The sequence below is a fragment of the Lolium rigidum genome, chromosome 2 (genome assembly GCF_022539505.1).
Source record: "Lolium rigidum isolate FL_2022 chromosome 2, APGP_CSIRO_Lrig_0.1, whole genome shotgun sequence".
Lineage (NCBI taxonomy): Eukaryota > Viridiplantae > Streptophyta > Magnoliopsida > Poales > Poaceae > Lolium > Lolium rigidum.
The window spans coordinates 159,748,178-159,765,074 of NC_061509.1; the positions used below are offsets into that span (position 1 = coordinate 159,748,178).

General features: G+C 46.3%; 1 protein-coding gene across 1 annotated transcript; it reads right to left on the reverse strand.

Moving 5' to 3' along the window:
• Positions 1–7,844: 7,844 nt before the first annotated feature.
• On the reverse strand, positions 7,845–9,074 carry LOC124687566 (ATP-dependent Clp protease proteolytic subunit-like). Its single transcript, XM_047221341.1, has one exon. The coding sequence runs from the start codon at positions 8,907–8,909 to the stop codon at positions 8,004–8,006; it is 906 nt and encodes a 301-aa protein (XP_047077297.1). The 5' UTR covers positions 8,910–9,074; the 3' UTR covers positions 7,845–8,003.
• Between the last annotated feature and the right edge of the window lie 7,823 nt (positions 9,075–16,897).

Genomic DNA, 16,897 nt, shown 5'->3' on the forward strand with positions numbered 1-16,897 from the left:
CATGTGTGTCATATTACTGGCACACCACTAGACTTAGTTTGGGGACAATCCCTTTGCCTGTCGTGTGATCCTACATATGAGGCCTCGTTTTCGTATGTCTGGTGCATTGGCCAATGATTCAACAAAGGCACAATGAAAGGCTAGGTGGTGGCCTCAAACTTAGTCATGTGTGCCACTGTCGTAGCACACTACACTTAGTTTGTGGCCACTCCCTATGTCTGTCGTGTGAGCAAATGTATGAGGCCTTACTAATGTTATCAACATCCGCTTTCATCTAAACTACTTGTGATCAGGCACACCGTAATTGCTTGTGTTCTTCTGGCAGACTAAGAAGATCATCCTTGAGTCACCTGCTGAGGTTCCCGGCGAGGGACCAACGAAGAAGCGTCGTTGAAGGCCGGCTAAGGTCGGCCACTTCCACGAGGAGGCAGGGCCGGACCACTTCCTCAAAATCATCTTCAAGCCCACCTTTGGACGGCTCATGATCCCTAAAGCTTTCGTCAAGTGGTTCGGAGAAATCCCTTCCAATATCATCGTCAGCACCAACACCGGATGCAACTGGAGGATGACTACGAGGAGAGAAGGCAATGGCGCATTCATTGACCAGTACATCATCGTCAGCACCAACAACGGATGCAACTGGAGGATGACTACGAGGAGAGAAGGCAATGACGCATTCATCGGCTAGGGATGGACGGCCTTCACCGTCGCCCATCAGCTCAAGGTAGACCAGTTCGTCACCTTTAGGAAGGTGTCCTCCTTGGAGTACACTATGGTCATCTTCGACCACACCTGCACTGAGGTGGTGAGCAGGTGCCCGTACCATGGCGATAACACCAGGTGCATCGTCTCCGAGCATCATGTCTGAAGCTAACCTGGTACCATGTCGTGTCTAGTTGTTGGTCGTGTCTAGGTGTTGAATTATGATCTTGTCTGCCGTGTTCAGAACTATGATCGTGTCAATGTTGTGTCGTGAACTTGTATTGTCTACGATCACTGCTAAGTTCTTTGTCGTCTATGATTGTGTTCTTGTGTTGTTGATCGCTGGTAACCTCACCACTTAAGGGAAGAGGTTATCAAAACCGGATTATGGGTTACAACCAAACAACAGATGCGTCGTTCTAGGCTGCTACAAGGCCTGCCGACCTACCAACGGCCAGAGCCCAAATCTCCACGGGGCCGAAATATCTCTGTGCAGATGTGGTGACCCTGCATACCACTGCATGTTGTAGTATGCCAGTCGTTGATATAACATTCACGAAGTATCAATCCGCAAATATTACATCCCTCAGAGTAGTACAACAGAACATAGCAGGTCCATAACTCATTCATTTATTATTACAAGCAATAAGTACATATCATCACGGAGCTCCTCTTGGGTCCTAAGAGGGATACTCCTGGGTTCGAGGCGAACCCAACTTAACTTACAATATAAAAGTCTTACTAGATTATACATTTATTTCCCTCGAGCAGTTAAGTACTAAGAGTTCGTACTGCTCGGATACTAACACTACTTGGTAGGTATACACGTGCTCTCCTCCGGAACCCTCCCCGGTTCCGTAGACTATGAGGTAGTCTACACCTTCAACACCTCCAGAGAGGTCTGGTTCTTCATAGCCGATGACTTCGGCTCCTTCGAGGTTGTTGTTGTCCTCCTCCGGATGATTCGGACAATCTAGCGGGGATTTAAGAGTGGTATGAGTACGAGCGTACTCAACAAGTTCATTATAGAAAAGAGGTGTTTAATGCACTAGCTACGATATTAGACCGGAAAGTCTAATACCAATGCAGAGTTTTGATAAACATTTCTTCAAGAGGTTGCTTTTATTCCAAAGAACTATGTCCGTCGACCTTCACCGGTTTACTAGAACTTCATGGAGTTCCTTTCCGGCAGCGTTCGCAGTTCCAAATCCCGGAACAGGGAGTGACAGGTCACTATTCATTACATTCTGCAAAGGTGTGTTGCTTTACCCATAAGAGATCTTAACCTTGGTGCCAACCGGGCAGCTTTCCCGTCCACACTTCCTTCGGTGTGAGGCCCGGTATAAGGTCTAGCCAATCATGTTCCTCCGCTACCTCGAACACCCACCCTTTGTTGCAATCTCCGACCCTGGGTCCTCGCCGGTCCTCTTACACCAATTAAGGATGGACCCCGACCACGACGACAATGCAGAGCTCTATCATATATTCCTTCGCCGGCAGTTGCAACCCATCATAGACCACATTACCGTGGGGACTTCTACGGGTTCCCCACCCTGCATCTTGTCTCTCAAGATCAAGTGTCTACAGTAATGCGCATCCGTTGATGAACGAGAGGTGAAAATACTTTTGACTACTCCGTCCCACTCCGGATCTTATGGTTAACACGGTTGTTACGGCACAAGAATCATTGGACGACATTTGTTGTTTAATCCTAGATGGATATAAACCCTTGCAATGGAACCACCACCATTTCAACACATACCATGGTTCCATTGCCCACCACTTAGTCATATTCATAGTTATGAAAATAGTGGTTTTGCTTTTTATGCAATAGTGATAAACATAGTACTTTGCAAGTAATTTGATAAAAATACTCAAATGACATGAGCAAGCGATGAACTTGCACGAACACCGCAAAGTGTTGCGGTTGGATGGTGTCGATCGACCCTTGTCCTCTGTTGCTGAAAAATAGCATCATTGTCCGATAAGGGCAATGGTTAAAGAAGCATTTATGCATGATTCCAGTTTTAGGGTTTGTTCCCCCCTTTCCGATGTCTTATCATTTCATGTGAGAGGTTAATACTAAGAATAATTTAAGGATACTCTGTTTAGGGTAAAATACAACCTTGAAATGTTGTCAAGGTGTTTTTAAAGTCCAAAAACATTAATGGACTTATTTTCATTATTGAAAATATAAAGTGTGATTAAATGGTTATTTTACTCATTAAATTAGGACTTAATAATGTTTGTCTTCAAAAATTCCATTTCATATTTTATTATGATAGAGAATTTTATCCTGAGTGGTTTTCATATTTTTAATTATTTTTTTAGAGCTATACTTATTTTATAAAATTATGTGAAAGATTTTACTTAAATGGGCATTTATGAAATGCCAAAAATGCCCTCGGGCCCACCTGTCAGGGTGAACCCGAGTGGGTTGGGCTCAACCCCGCTGGCCTGGTCCGGCCCACTCGGTCGCCCTCACTTCCTCCTCTCTCTCCCTTGCGAAACCCTAATCCCCTTCGGCTCCCGCGACCAAAATCGCCTCCGTCGTCGCTGCTTTAATCCGACCGCCTCCGGCCATCGCCGGCGACGAGATGCTGCGGATCTGGTCCGCCTCTCGACGGCGGACCTGATGGTCCGCGTTGATATGACGCTTGCTGCTTCCTCGACTCGCCCCCAACGCCTCCGCTCGCCTGCCGTGATGTGCCGCGGCGATTTCGTCGCCGCCGACGCTCCTGGCGTCGTGGCGTCGCCGTGCCCTGCCGTGGTGGTGCTGGGTGCTGCGGCGCCGCCGTGCCCCGGCGTGTGCCGCCGTGACCGCCATGGCCGCGCTCTTCGCTCCGCCTCACCAGTAAGTTTCTCCTCCTCCGTCCTTCTCTGCTACTTGTTCTATTGCTTCTCCTTCCCTTGTCTAGCTCTGGCCACGGCTGCTCCTCCTCGTGGAGATGCTCGTCGTCGTCGATGCGGCTCGTCTGCTGCGCCTAGCTAGCTTGCGCGTATGCTGCTGTGCTATGGCTTGGCTCGTTGCTGCGCTATTACTCGATGTGCTAGCCATGGATGCGCGTGTGCTTGCCGCCGTGATGTCTGCTTCCGTGTATGCTGCTGCCATTATTCCTAGCTTCTGTGATGTGCTGTTCTTCTTTATCAGTTGTTGTTGTAATTCATGAGCCCTTGCTCATGAGCTTGTTGTGGTGTTGTGCTCAATTTTAATTGTTACTACTGCTGCTATCTTGCTCTTGCCTCTCCTGTGGGTGCAACTACTTGCCTCTGGCTTGATCATGATGCATGATCCTTGCCTTTGGCAAGTGCCAGTGCCCTGGTGTGCTATAACTTGTGCTTAATTTCATGAACATGCTCAATTGAGCATCGTTGTTGGCTTAACAAAGACTATCCGGTGATGAGTGTTGTGTGCTATCCTTGTGTAACTTGATCCGATGGTACATCATGCCTTTGATGTGCTTCCGGATACAATTATAAAGTCATTAATTCTCAGTATCCGTTTATTCGGCTTATGGCTTGAGTGTATTTCTTCGATAGTCGGCTAATTACCGATGCTATGCTTGGCTATAGTAATCAGTAGCAAGTGCTAGCAAGCTCGGTGATCTTATGATCATCGGCTGCTTGATGATTAACCGATGTGCTTCGTCCGTGCCTATCCGGTGCTCTCTCTCGTGCCGTGTGTGCATCACACGAGCTTGGCCTCGGTGTGTGATGGTGCTTGCTCAAGCATCGCTTGATGCTTGCAATGATCCATTGGATCATCTCGCAAAGCTCGGTGCATCAATTGCTTGTCTATTTCATTTATCCGTTTATCTTGTTTTATTAAATGGATAAATGATGTGAACTGCTTGCGGTGATGAACATTTCAATGAATTTGTTAGGCTAGATGGATGCCAACCATCGGTTGGGTACCCTAGCTCACTACCGAACCCTACCGGGTGATGATGTGGTGGCTTAAGGTGTTGGTCGTGGGTTGAGGTGGCCCCGGCGGCTCTTTGATGCTGTCATGGGTAGCTCCCCCTCTCTGTGGCTTGCTGTGGCTTTGTGGATGCATCTCTGGCAATTCCTTGTTGGATTTCCAGTGAGCTTTACTGTTGACAAACAAAAAAATAGGCACATGATGCCTATCTGTCTGATGGTATTACTAGCTGTAGGTGCTAGGTGAGTTGGGCTAGGCTAGCTGTGAATCCATCCTTTGCTGAATTTCCTTAGTTGTGCCACTGATTTGACATAACTAGTGTTCCCCTTGGATGATTTCCTATTGGCCTCTCCCATTTTTGCTTGCACCAAATGGTTTAGTAACCAGATGATGATACAGTGTTTCTACCCTTTTTGCTTCTGTGACATATGCACATGCTTAATTATGAGCAAAACCATGGTTTGCTCATGTTTATTTGGGTATACCTCACTCCAGCTCCTAGAAATGGGTGTTGGTGTAGAAGATTGTTTATGTGATTGCTTGGTTTGCTTGCCCTGCTCCTCCTTGCAAGCTTGTGGTGCTTGTTTAAATTTTGTGGCTTTGAGGCTTGCCCTGCTCCTCCTTGCAAGCTTGTGGTGCTTGTTTAAATTTTGTGGCTGTTTGAGCAGGTTGAACAGCAGTGGCTGTTCTTCCTGTTCTTGTGTTCTTGATGAACTTACCCAGCTGCTCCTTGTCGATGAATGACTAGGGTTTGGATGGAAAAAAGTTTTATATGGTTTGCTCCTTCTCCTCTGGTCGACAACAAGGGCTGTCAGCTTGTTGGTGACTCACTGGCTACTGACAAACAGAGCTAAGAAATACATCATTCTCCAGGAGAGCAAACATCTAAAATGCATACTCCACTATCTCCAATTCATATTAAAGAGTAACTAAAATTATGAAAGCTGAACTTCATAAGTATATGACCGACTACAGGACATATAAGTGCTTTAGGCACCCAGCCTGCCTAATGCCTACTACTATGGCAAAATCACAACAGCAAGGAGGGTCATAACATTTAGGCAGATGCACAGACACCACTTTTTAGATCTAATCCACTGTGTAGAACCTGGTCTGGTTCATACCCATTAACCTCAGCATACATAATATATATGCCAATGTTGAGCACAGTTATATTGAGCAAAGTGCTGCAAGTATACAATATACGACACTGCTATTTGCAATGATTACTGAGTGTTAGATTGGCAATAGTCCAAGACCTTGTCGCGGTGCAATGTTAGAACTCATGACCATAATAGCTCAAGGATGAAGCAACCTCATGAATAACATAGCTTGTGTCCAAGCTCAGCTACTAACTAGACACCAACCAGGCTTAAAGTTCGATCTCCAAATTTTATAGCTAAACCAAATAGTGACACTTCCAGACATGCTTGACCAAATAGTGGCACTTTTCTAGGGATGCTAAACTATTTCTTCAAAGTCACTTAATCCAGCAATCTCTTAACACCGGCAATGTGCCCCTAATATAACAGCATAAGTGCATAACTCTGCATAAAATACAATTCTGCTAAGACCTCTTAATAGGGTGATTCTGGGAATTAAACTTGTTGTGGATCAAAACATTACATTGTGCCATAGTGTTTGGCCGGTGTGGGTTAGCATTTCTAAGCAGACAGGAAAAAAATGGCAACTCATTCATACCATAGTGTTTGACGCATGCATGCTAGCAAATCTAAGCAGATAGGAAAAGGATGACAACTGATGCATCTCAAAAAACATCATACCATGTATAAATTAAACATTGTCATAAATCTAACTTGTCCTTGACACAAAGCAAAGGAAAGTTTTTGTGGAAAAAAGGAAAAACATATTTCTAGTGCCACAATATGAAAATTGATCGTATAATAGACATTCTATCAATTTATCAGTATCAAATGATTGCAGTTCACTTTTAGAGTTGCAATAAATATCAGCAATAGCTCAATTCAGGCAACTGAAACAACAAGGGCCATAGCACAGTTAACAGGGCCAAATAGTGACCTCTAGGCATGCAAAACCATTCCTTCGAAGTCAGTTAATCCAGTGATCCCTTAACACTGGCACTGTGCTCCCAATGTAACAGCATAAGTACATAACTCTACCTAAAATACAGTTCTGCTAAGGCCTCTTGGCTTTGGGTGATTCTGGAAACTAAACTTGTTGTGAATCAGAACATTATGCGGTGCCAGTATTTGGCGTATGTGGGTTAGCAAATTTAAGCAGACAGGACAAGAATGGCAACTCATACATACCATAGTGTTTGACAAATGCAGGTTAGTAAATCTAAGCATACAGGAAAAGGATGACAAGTGATGCAACTGAAAGAACATCATATCATGTATAAAGAAAACATTGTCATAAATCTAACTGGTCCTCAACACAAAGCAAAGAAAAGTTTCTGCGGGAAAAAGAAACAACATGCTTCTAGTGCTGCCATATGAAAATTGATCGTATAACAGACATTCACCACACTTTCAATTCATCAGTTTCAAAAAATTGTAGTTCACTTTACGGGTTGCAATAAATATCAGGAATAGCTCAATTCAGGCAACTGAAACAACAAGGGCCATAACACAGTCAACTAAACACCAACCAAGCTACTTCAAATTCGAGCTCCAAATTGTGTAGCTAAACTCAATAGTGACACTTCCAGACATGCTTGACCAAAAATAGTAACACTTCTAGGCATGCAAAACCATTTCTCCAAAATCAGTTAATCCAGCGATCTCGGAACACTGTGCTCCTAATATAACAGCATAAGTACATGATTCTGCATAAAGTACAATTCTGCTACGGCTTATTGGCTAGGATGATTCTGTTAAATTAAACTTGCTGTGAATCAGAACACTACACTGTCATAGTGTTTGGTGTATGTGGATTAGCAAATCTAAGCAGACAGGAAAAGAATGGTAACTCATTCATACCATAGTGTTTGGCGCATGCAGGTTAGCAAATCTAAGCAGACAGGAAAAGGATGACAAACTGATACATCTCAAAGAACATGATACCATGTATAAATTAAACCTTGTCATAAATCTTAACTGGTCTTGACACAAAGCAAGGAGAAGTTTGTGTGCAAAAAAGAAATAACATACTTCTAGTGCCGCGATATGAAAATAGATTGTATAACAGATATTCTATCAATTCATCAGTATCAAATGATTGCAGTTCACTTAACGAGTTGCAGTAAATATTAGCAATAGCTCAATTCAGGCAATTGAAACAACATGGGCGATAACACAGTTAACCTGTTGCTGTATTAGGAATCAAAACATAGATCTAACAACAAACAACACTGCCACCGGACTCAGGAAAAGGTTTTCACCTCTGCGGCCACCCCTTATACAGCCGAGGGCTCCTCCATGTCCCTGTCACGCCCGTTGCCGCCGCCACCCCCACCGTGGTGAGGCGGGTCAACGGCGCTGAGGCCCTCGGGCATGAGGGAAGCTGGGCGATTCTCAATGACCTCGTCTATAAGCCCCCATTCGAGGGCCTCCTGGGGGTCCATGAAGAGATCACGCTCCATGCAGTCCTCGATTTTGTCGATCTTCTGGCCCGTGTGCTTGGCGTAGATCTTGTTGAGGCGGTCGCGCAGCTTGAGGATCTCCTTGGCCTGGATGGCGATGTCGGTGGCCTGGCCCTGCGCCCCGCCCGAGGGCTGATGGATCATGATCCTGGCGTTGGGCAGCGCCCGCCTCTCCCCGCGCGCGCCGGCGGCGAGCAGGAGCGACCCCATGGAGGCGGCCTGGCCGATGCAGATGGTGTTGACGGGGCACCGGATGTACTGCATGGTGTCGTAGATCGCGAGGCCCGCGGTGACGACGCCGCCCGGGGAGTTGATGTAGAGGCTGATGGGCTTGAGCGGGTTCTCAGACTCGAGGAAGAGCAGCTGCGCCACGACGAGCGACGCCGTGTCGTCGGCGATGGGCCCGTGGATGCAGACGATCCGCTCCTTGAGCAGGCGCGAGAAGATGTCGTAGGCCCGCTCCCCGCGGGAGGTGGTCTCGACGACCATGGGCACGAGCCCGTACGCCTGGGTGGACGAGTACCCCGCCGGCTCCGGCAGCTGCGGCTGGTACGGCTCCCTGGAGAAGAACGCCCGAGGGGGGGCCGCGACGGCGAGCCGGCGAGGCGCAGCGGGCGCAGCCGGGCATGGGCTCACCGAATTGGGCCCGGGCCTGGGCCTCGGCGCGAAGGTGGGCAGCGGGGAGGCGCCGGCGAGGTTGGCGATTGTGGTGGTCGCCATGGCTTGGCACCTGCTCTGGGTTCCGTTCCGGGGTGGGAACTGGCTGGGTGGTGGTACTGACTTGGCGGATGTGAGATGGGAAGGTTGCTACGAATCCGTGCAGGTGAGGAGAGTGTGAGATATGGCGAGTCCGAGCGGAGACGAGCCGGAGGAGACGATGCGTGTGCTCCGGTCTGGATCGGATCTTTCTCCGGGGTGGAGTGGGGGATCGGTGTTCCTCTCCCAGCCGTGCTACCTGGGCTTTCTCTCTTCTTTTGCAAGAAAGAATATAGCCCGCAGTGATAGTAATCAGGCCGAATCGGATAAGTACCTGGCCAACGGGCCGGCCCGGCCCGGCACTGGCCCGGCCCCAGCTTCACGTGCCAGTCACGGACCCCTTCTAGACGGGGGGTGCTGTACGCCGACCTGGTCGGCGCGGACCAGGCGCCGCACACCCCCCAGGCGGGTTGTTGGGCCGGCCCAACATATTCCCACTCCTGTTATTTTTGACTTTTTTGCTTTTTCATTTTTTCTGGTTAATTTTTCTTTTTACGTTTTTTAAAAGATGATTCTTTTTAGACCCGATTTTTTAAAATTATTTTAGTTTTTTTAGAAATTTAAATATTTTCAAAATTTGAACATTTTTCAGGCTGGAACAATTTTCAAATTAGAACAGATTTTAAATTGGAACAAATTTTAAATTAGAACAAATTTTAAATTGGAAAAAATATTTTTCAAAAAAATTATTATTTTTTATATTTGAACAATTTTTATACTTGAACAATTTTTGAATTTGAACAATTTTTATACTTGAACAATTTTCGCATTTGAACAATTTTATACTTGAACAATTTTCGAATTTGAAATTTTCTTGAATTTTTTAGTTAGAAAATTTTACATTCAAAAATATAGTAAAATTAAAAAATTAAATATTGAAAACGAAAAAAGAAACAGAAATGAAAAAAAACAGAAATGAAAAAGAAACAGAAATGGAAAAAAAACAGAACGATAAAAATGACTCAGAAAAAAAAGCGGCCAACTGGCCCAACACCCAAACTGGGCCGGCCCGTACCGCGCGGGGGGTGTGCGGCGCGCGGTACGCGCCGACCTGGTCGGTGTATAGGATTTCCGCTTCTAGACCCTATTTTGCCGAATATTTCACGAATTGTTAGCATTGTAAACGGGCCTCCGCCTAACGGGTCATGCCGGGCTGACACGCGTGCCCCACCCCCCGGGCCAGGCTGGGCCCGCGGCGGGCTTTTTCCGCATGCTGCGGGCTGGCACGCCAAAGCCTGGGCCGTTTTCCAGGTATGGATCAGTCTCTCTTTATATTTTTAAGTCCTAAAAAAAATACTCCCCCGATCTGAAAATAGGTGTCGTACTTTTTTCAGATACATCCATATCTAGATAAAGTTGAGACACCTATTTTTTCAGATACATCCATATCTAAAGTTGAGACAACTATTTTTAAATGGAGGCACGACACCTGAGTTTCGCGGCCCGGCCATGGCTGAGCTGGGCCCGCGACGGGCTTTTTTCCGCGTGTTGCGGGCCGGCACGCCAAAGCCTGGCCCGTTGGCCAGGTATGGGTAAGTCTCTCTTTATATTTTTAAGCCCTAAAAAAAATACTCCCTCGATCCGAAAATAGGTGTCATACTTTTTTTCAGATACATCCATATCTAGATAAAGTTGAGACACCTATCTTTAAATGGAGGAAATAGTACTTTTTTGATAAAACTGGATTAGATCATGGGTGGGTATGGATTTGAATATAGATGATATGGATTACAGATTCGAAGTAAAAGGAAATAGAGTCGGACCGAAAAGGATAAATATGCACAAAGAAACATAATAAAATTTTCACTCTGCAAACAATGTGAATAACTGGTTTTTATCTAAGCGCATCAGACTATCGTTGCCCTACATCTACATTGTTGTGTCATTGCGGTTATGATCATGAGGAATCATGTTATAGTTGTTCTTTTTTTTGAACAAGGAAGAGGCCTGAAGGCCCTAGAAGTTGTATTAGTCGGCGGGGTACATTACATGGAGGAACTTTACAAGTACATGAATAGCAAACTGGTCCTCAACTTTTGCAAGAAAGACCTGCTCTAAAAATTGGAAAAAACAATCAGGTCCTTCTTCTCTGCCCGAGCTCAGAGAAGGACTAGAGCCATGGCAGCCGGTGTCGACACCGGGGACTACGCCACTTGGGTCGCCGTCAGTGTGGAGCGTCGCTCCTAGTCCGAAGATCCTTCGCTTCGACTTCATAGCATGGAGGTAAAATCTGTGGTGATAGCCGCACACCACAGCACGGAGTGGCCTCTGATGGCCACACATCATGTTGGCAATCTTGGCCTTCGTGGATGAACTCCTCCATAGAGCTTCAGGAACAACTTCACGAGATCTCTCCTCCAAATCGATTTCCCACCCTCATCCACCATGGCGATGCGGTGAAGAAGACAAAAAAGGAGAGAGAGCACTTACCTTGACCTCCAAATCTTGAGGCTGCACATCGAGCTTATTTAGTAGGGAGGCAGCAGACGAACTCCTTCTCACCTCCAACTCCAACCTCCAGAGCACCATGAGTAGGATAAGCACCAACACCAACCAATGGACACATCTAGGATGCGTCCAAGACCTTGATCCCCTTGGAATAGCGTCATACTCCACGCATGAAACAACAATAGACGGTAAACTACTATATAAAGAGGAGGACCGGCCTCCCCTCTCACGCTCATTCCGGCCGGCAAGGCCGCTGGGGGAGGGGAGTCGGCGGATCTAGGACGACTCTTAAGGCTAGTGGAGAAAGAGAGAGGAGGGGAGAAAGGGGAGCTTGTTCTTATTTCATGGGTGTGTAGATTGTCAGTCGAGGAAGCTTTAGACTTTGGGAAAAGTGAGAGAGGGACACACACGGTGATTATATTACATAATCCAGGTCATAATAGGCTTTAATTAGTTACATAATCCAGGTCATAATGTAGATAATTTGGGCAACTACTTTGCGCTACCTATGTCGGTAGAAGCTTTTCAAGAATGGCGGGAAGTCTCTTAGTTGTTGCAGGAGATGCCTCCCTCTAGACATGAAGTTGAACAATGTACCTTTGTTTGGGGGATAAATATATATGGCATCGTGATCTTGAGTGTTTGGTTTCAAGAGAAGAATTCAAGATATGGCTCTAAGCCGATGTCATGATAGTCTCATGAGTTGAGCTATGGATGACTATAGTTTAGAGCATGCAATCAAATGAAGAGTTTTCTATATACCTCAAGATGTTATGATAGAACATGAGGAGGTACAAGGTTGACTAAGACTAAGAATGAAGATTAAATTCAAGTTGGTCAACACATGAAGCATAAAAATTGTACCACTTTGGATCATGTGATCTTGTGGATGGTAAGGCTTGTCAATTATGTTTCATGAGCTAACTCACCATATATGTGTGTTTGTGTTGTCGATATGGGTTAGGTATCTCAAGAACTTATGCTTGAAGCTTGTCGCCCATTCGGTGATAATGGACGTGTCAAGATGTCTTAAAGGAAGCTTTCCCATAGTGGTGTATGGGGAGAAATCATGAGTCTTCACGAAGCAACAATGATCAAGTGGGGCATCCCGGATTGAATGGGGCTTGAAGCGTTGTCATCTAGATCAAGCGGGATGCGCAAGGCAAAGGTATGGCCTTGCAAGGTTTTACTTTTACCGGTCTGAAAGTGGTTGTTGGGAAACCGGGTTATATATAGGATAGGTAGTCACACTATCAAGAGGGGCTTTCAGTTGGGTAACTTGATCATCTTTGGGAGCTCAATCCTTTGCATACTTTGCATCCCTATATTCTTGTTGCTTAGCTTTTCAACAAGCCCAAGTTCATAGAAAACGGATTCTGTATGCATCTTCTATTGTGTTTTCGAGTTTAAACATATTTACCGTTTTTTGACGTTGGGAGACTCCCTCTCGAAAATCATCTAAAAACATTCTGTGAGGAGTCTCAATATTTCTTTCAAGAAACTTTGTCAAAGTTTAGTTCTTTCGAGAAATCTGCACTTTCAGGGGTTCTGGCGATTTCGGCGTAGAAACCGATGGTTCCGGTTTCCCCACTGGAAATTATTGGCGAGCCGAACATGTCTCGGTTCTTGCCGAAAGGCTGTCAGATTTCGGCACAGATTTTGGTCTGCTGGTTTGTGAGCTGATCCGGTCCGTCGAGAGAACCGGTGCCGCCGGTTTTACCGCTGGTCTGGGTCACAGGAATTCCCCAAATGGCTAGTTCCCCCCTTGGACTATAAATATCCATTCTTCCTCCTTGAGGAGGCAAGGTCAACCATTCTATTTGCTCTCTCTCTCGCATACTCCATTGTTGTACCTCAAAAGCTTGCTTCCTCTCCATCCCTCCCGTGATTCTTGCATATTGTTGAGGGATTTGAAAGAGGAGATCTAGATCTACAACTCCACCAATCAATTCCTCCTCTAAGTGAGGGGAACACTTAGGAAGATCTTGGAGTCATTTGTTGATTTCCTCCAGTCCTTCCTCTCTAGTTTCTCCATAGCATTTGTTGCTTTGGTGGAACTTGAGTGTGAAGGATTTGAGCACCCTTGAGATATCCATTACGATTAGTTCGAGTGAGATACCGTGAGCTTGTTACTCTTGGAGGGGTTACCTCCTAGTTGGCTTGGCGGTTGGTGCTCCGGTGATCTCTATGTGGAAGGTTGTGAAGAGGCTCGGGCTTCTCCTTCATGGGGGTTGTGAAGTGGTTGTGGAGCTTGCCATCTCCAGAGTGGAGGAAAATCTAACCATAAGGGAAGGCCTTTTGTCAGAGTTTTATTATTTTCCAGGATTTTCAGAAATGATTTAAAATGAATAAATCTTGTGAATTCATAAGTAATTCATTTTAAATCAGAAAATATGTATAGTATATCAAAATTTTCAGAAAATGAGATCTAGAATTTGGTAACAAAATCATGCATTGATAAACAACTTTGAACCATAGTTGTTTTAGAAGAACTAATTGTACCCCTATGAGGTTTCAGAAGTGCTAACCCTAATTCCATCGAACCTCAATTAAATTGATGAACATGTCTTAGGGTTAATTTTAGTACCTAATTAACATGTCATGTCATCATCCTTGTATGCGCATTGCATCGATGCCATGTGTTGATTGTTCTTTTACCTTTCCAGTATTTGCTTCTTCGCGATCGATAGAGCAAGTACCCGAGACGATGAAGATCGACATCAACGCAAATCAATAATTGTCCATCGACGAACAAGTCAAGCATGTGATCATCGAAGATCCACATTGGTTTGTCAGGGACAAAGGTAAGCCCTATCCTGGTTCATATTATGATTCTTAAATGCTTTTACTTCTGGTTCCTACATATTGCATACATTTCCAATATGTTTTATCGGCAGATATAGTTATCCTATATGTTGCATATTCCACCGTTGTAGCCTAAATACCCTGATCCACTGCTCTCAGCAAGACTAGCTTTGAGCTATGTGTGCATCGCTAGAGTTGTTACATCGGATATGCTTAGCCATGCTTAGTTGACGAATCTTGATCCATCCGGTTGATGAATCAGAGCTGCAAATGAACCTAGTTTGACAGGATGACGTGGTATGATGTAAGAGCAAGATCTATGACCCTTGTTTTGTGTGTTTGATAACAACACTCGAACAATTCTAACCGTGCACAAAGATTATCTTTGATGGATTTGTAGGTGTACGGTGCCCTCGCTGAACACACTATGATCGGAAGACTGGAGCGTAGATCTTAGGTTTTCTAGTTTTGTGTGTGTGTCGTGAGGTAACATGGTAGGAGAGGAAAAGAGGAAAAAGCTGTTTTAGCCATAGCGGTACTACCGGTACCAGCAGCGGTAGTACCGCTACCCTACTGGTACCGCCCGAGATACCGCTCTGAGGTTTGCATATGGAAATGTCCCACAGAACCCGTTACGGTACCTTTACGGTACCATGAGCGGTAGTACCGCTTGAGAGCGGTAGTACCGCCCACGGTACCGCTCAAGTACCGTAACGCGTTACGGTCGTACCGCTGTGGTACCACTTCGGTACCGCTTCGAGTCCAGTAAGCTCTGGACCCTATTGCGGTACCTCGAGCGGTACCGCAAGCGGTAGTACCGCAACGTGTCCACGTGGAGAAGTTCAGTGGGGATTCGAACTCAGAGCGGTAGTACCGCTTCCAGGAAGCGGTAGTACCGCTTAGGCAAAAACAACACATAACGGTTGGATTTTGGAGGGACCTATATAAAGGCCCCTTCTTCCCCAGCTTGTTTCAGCTCTTCTCTCTCTCTCTCTCCTCCATTTTTGCTGAGCTCAAACTTAGTGGATCTCTCTCCCTACCCAATCAATCTTGCCCATACTTTGAGGAGTGGTGGAGGAGACCCCGATCTATCGTTCTACCGAGAGAAATTTCACCAATTCGTGGTACTCCTTAGTGGATCTTGGTGGTAGAGTTCCTATTGTGGAATCTTGGAAGAAGTGCATCCATGGAGGCTAGCTTGGTGTTGTACTAGCTCCATGGGTTGTTGGGAGCCTCCTTGTGGTGTGGAGCTCGCCCCAACCTTGTGAAGGAATCACCGCCTCGACCGGTGCCTTAGTGGAGAAGGGGAGCACCTTCGTGGAGCTCTCTCGAGGAAGAAGGTGAGGCCTTCCTTCGTGGTGTGGCCGTCTAGTCTCTTGTGTGAGGCTAGCACCTCCTCAACGCAGTACGTACTCCCTTTTGTGGGAGGAACTGCGGGAAACAAACCTCGCCTCGTCTCCGCGCCCTCCGGTTGTCCCGCTCCTTACTCTTACTATCTTGTGATTGTTCCTTTGCTTGTTGTGCTTGTCTAGGATCATTGTAGGAACACCACCATCGCTAAAGCTATCATATTTATCTTCCGTTGCACTAAAAATTGAAAAAGGTTAAAACTTGACGTAGCGCCCATTCACCCCCCCTCTTGTTCGCTACGATCCATTCAATTGGTATCAGAGCAAGGTTTTCTTGCTCGGGCTTTACCGCCTAAGAAATGGCCGAACAAGAGAATGGAGAGAATGGGTTCCTTCCCGGTGAGCAATCACCTCCACCATCAATTGTCGATAGCACTCCGGCTACTTTGGATGACCTCAAGAAATTGGAGTCTGATGTCTACGGGTGTGTTGACGTCAGAAACCCACTGGCGGGCAGAGACGGGCAACACCGTAGAGCCGGGAACAACTAGGGCTGCGGCTGGCCCTAGTCCCTCTGAGCGACGGCCCGCAAAGCCTCCTGGTCGCACGCACCGATGTTTATCACAAGGGCGTGCCACCCGACCTATACCTGGTCGGGAAGGTGTGGATGATGCCTCGCTTAGTTTCTGCGGGGCACACACGTAAACGTTAAATACGAGCCTCGATCGGCTCTCGAGTTATCCCGTGAATCGGCTCAAAGAGCCGATCCACCCATGATTCGGACGAGGTGTCCGAATATATGGTGGTCCTGCTTGATCAAGGTAAAGCTAATGAGATCTACGACGATGTGGGGTTTTCACCGCATAATAGGATCATCCTACTCCGGGTTGGGCCTCGCGGCCACGCACGGTGATCGTAAGCCGATCCTAAACAAGGCCTAAAAACCAACACGAGGTTGATCCTCGGAACATCCCGCTTAGGGCCAACGAACGACACCCTACGTGCCGCCGGATCCTCCCCCCTTTGTAAGGCCTAACTATTGCGAGATATTAAACTAATCCTTGAAGAACAAGGAGCAATCGTAACGGATCAGATCTACTAAACTATGATCAAGCGGGTGTCGCCCCTACACCTAAGATAGGTGTAAGGGCGGCTAGACATGCAAGGGTTGAACTACGAAAGCATGTAATATGAAGAACAATGCTAACCCTAACATGTCTAAGATAACTACGTTGCTCGCCATCAAAAAGGCTTCGATACGAGCAACGCATGAACAACGTAGGCAGGCTTGTGCTGCCTAGATCGCAAGATGCGATCTAGGCAGCATGACGCTACCGGTAGAAACCCTCG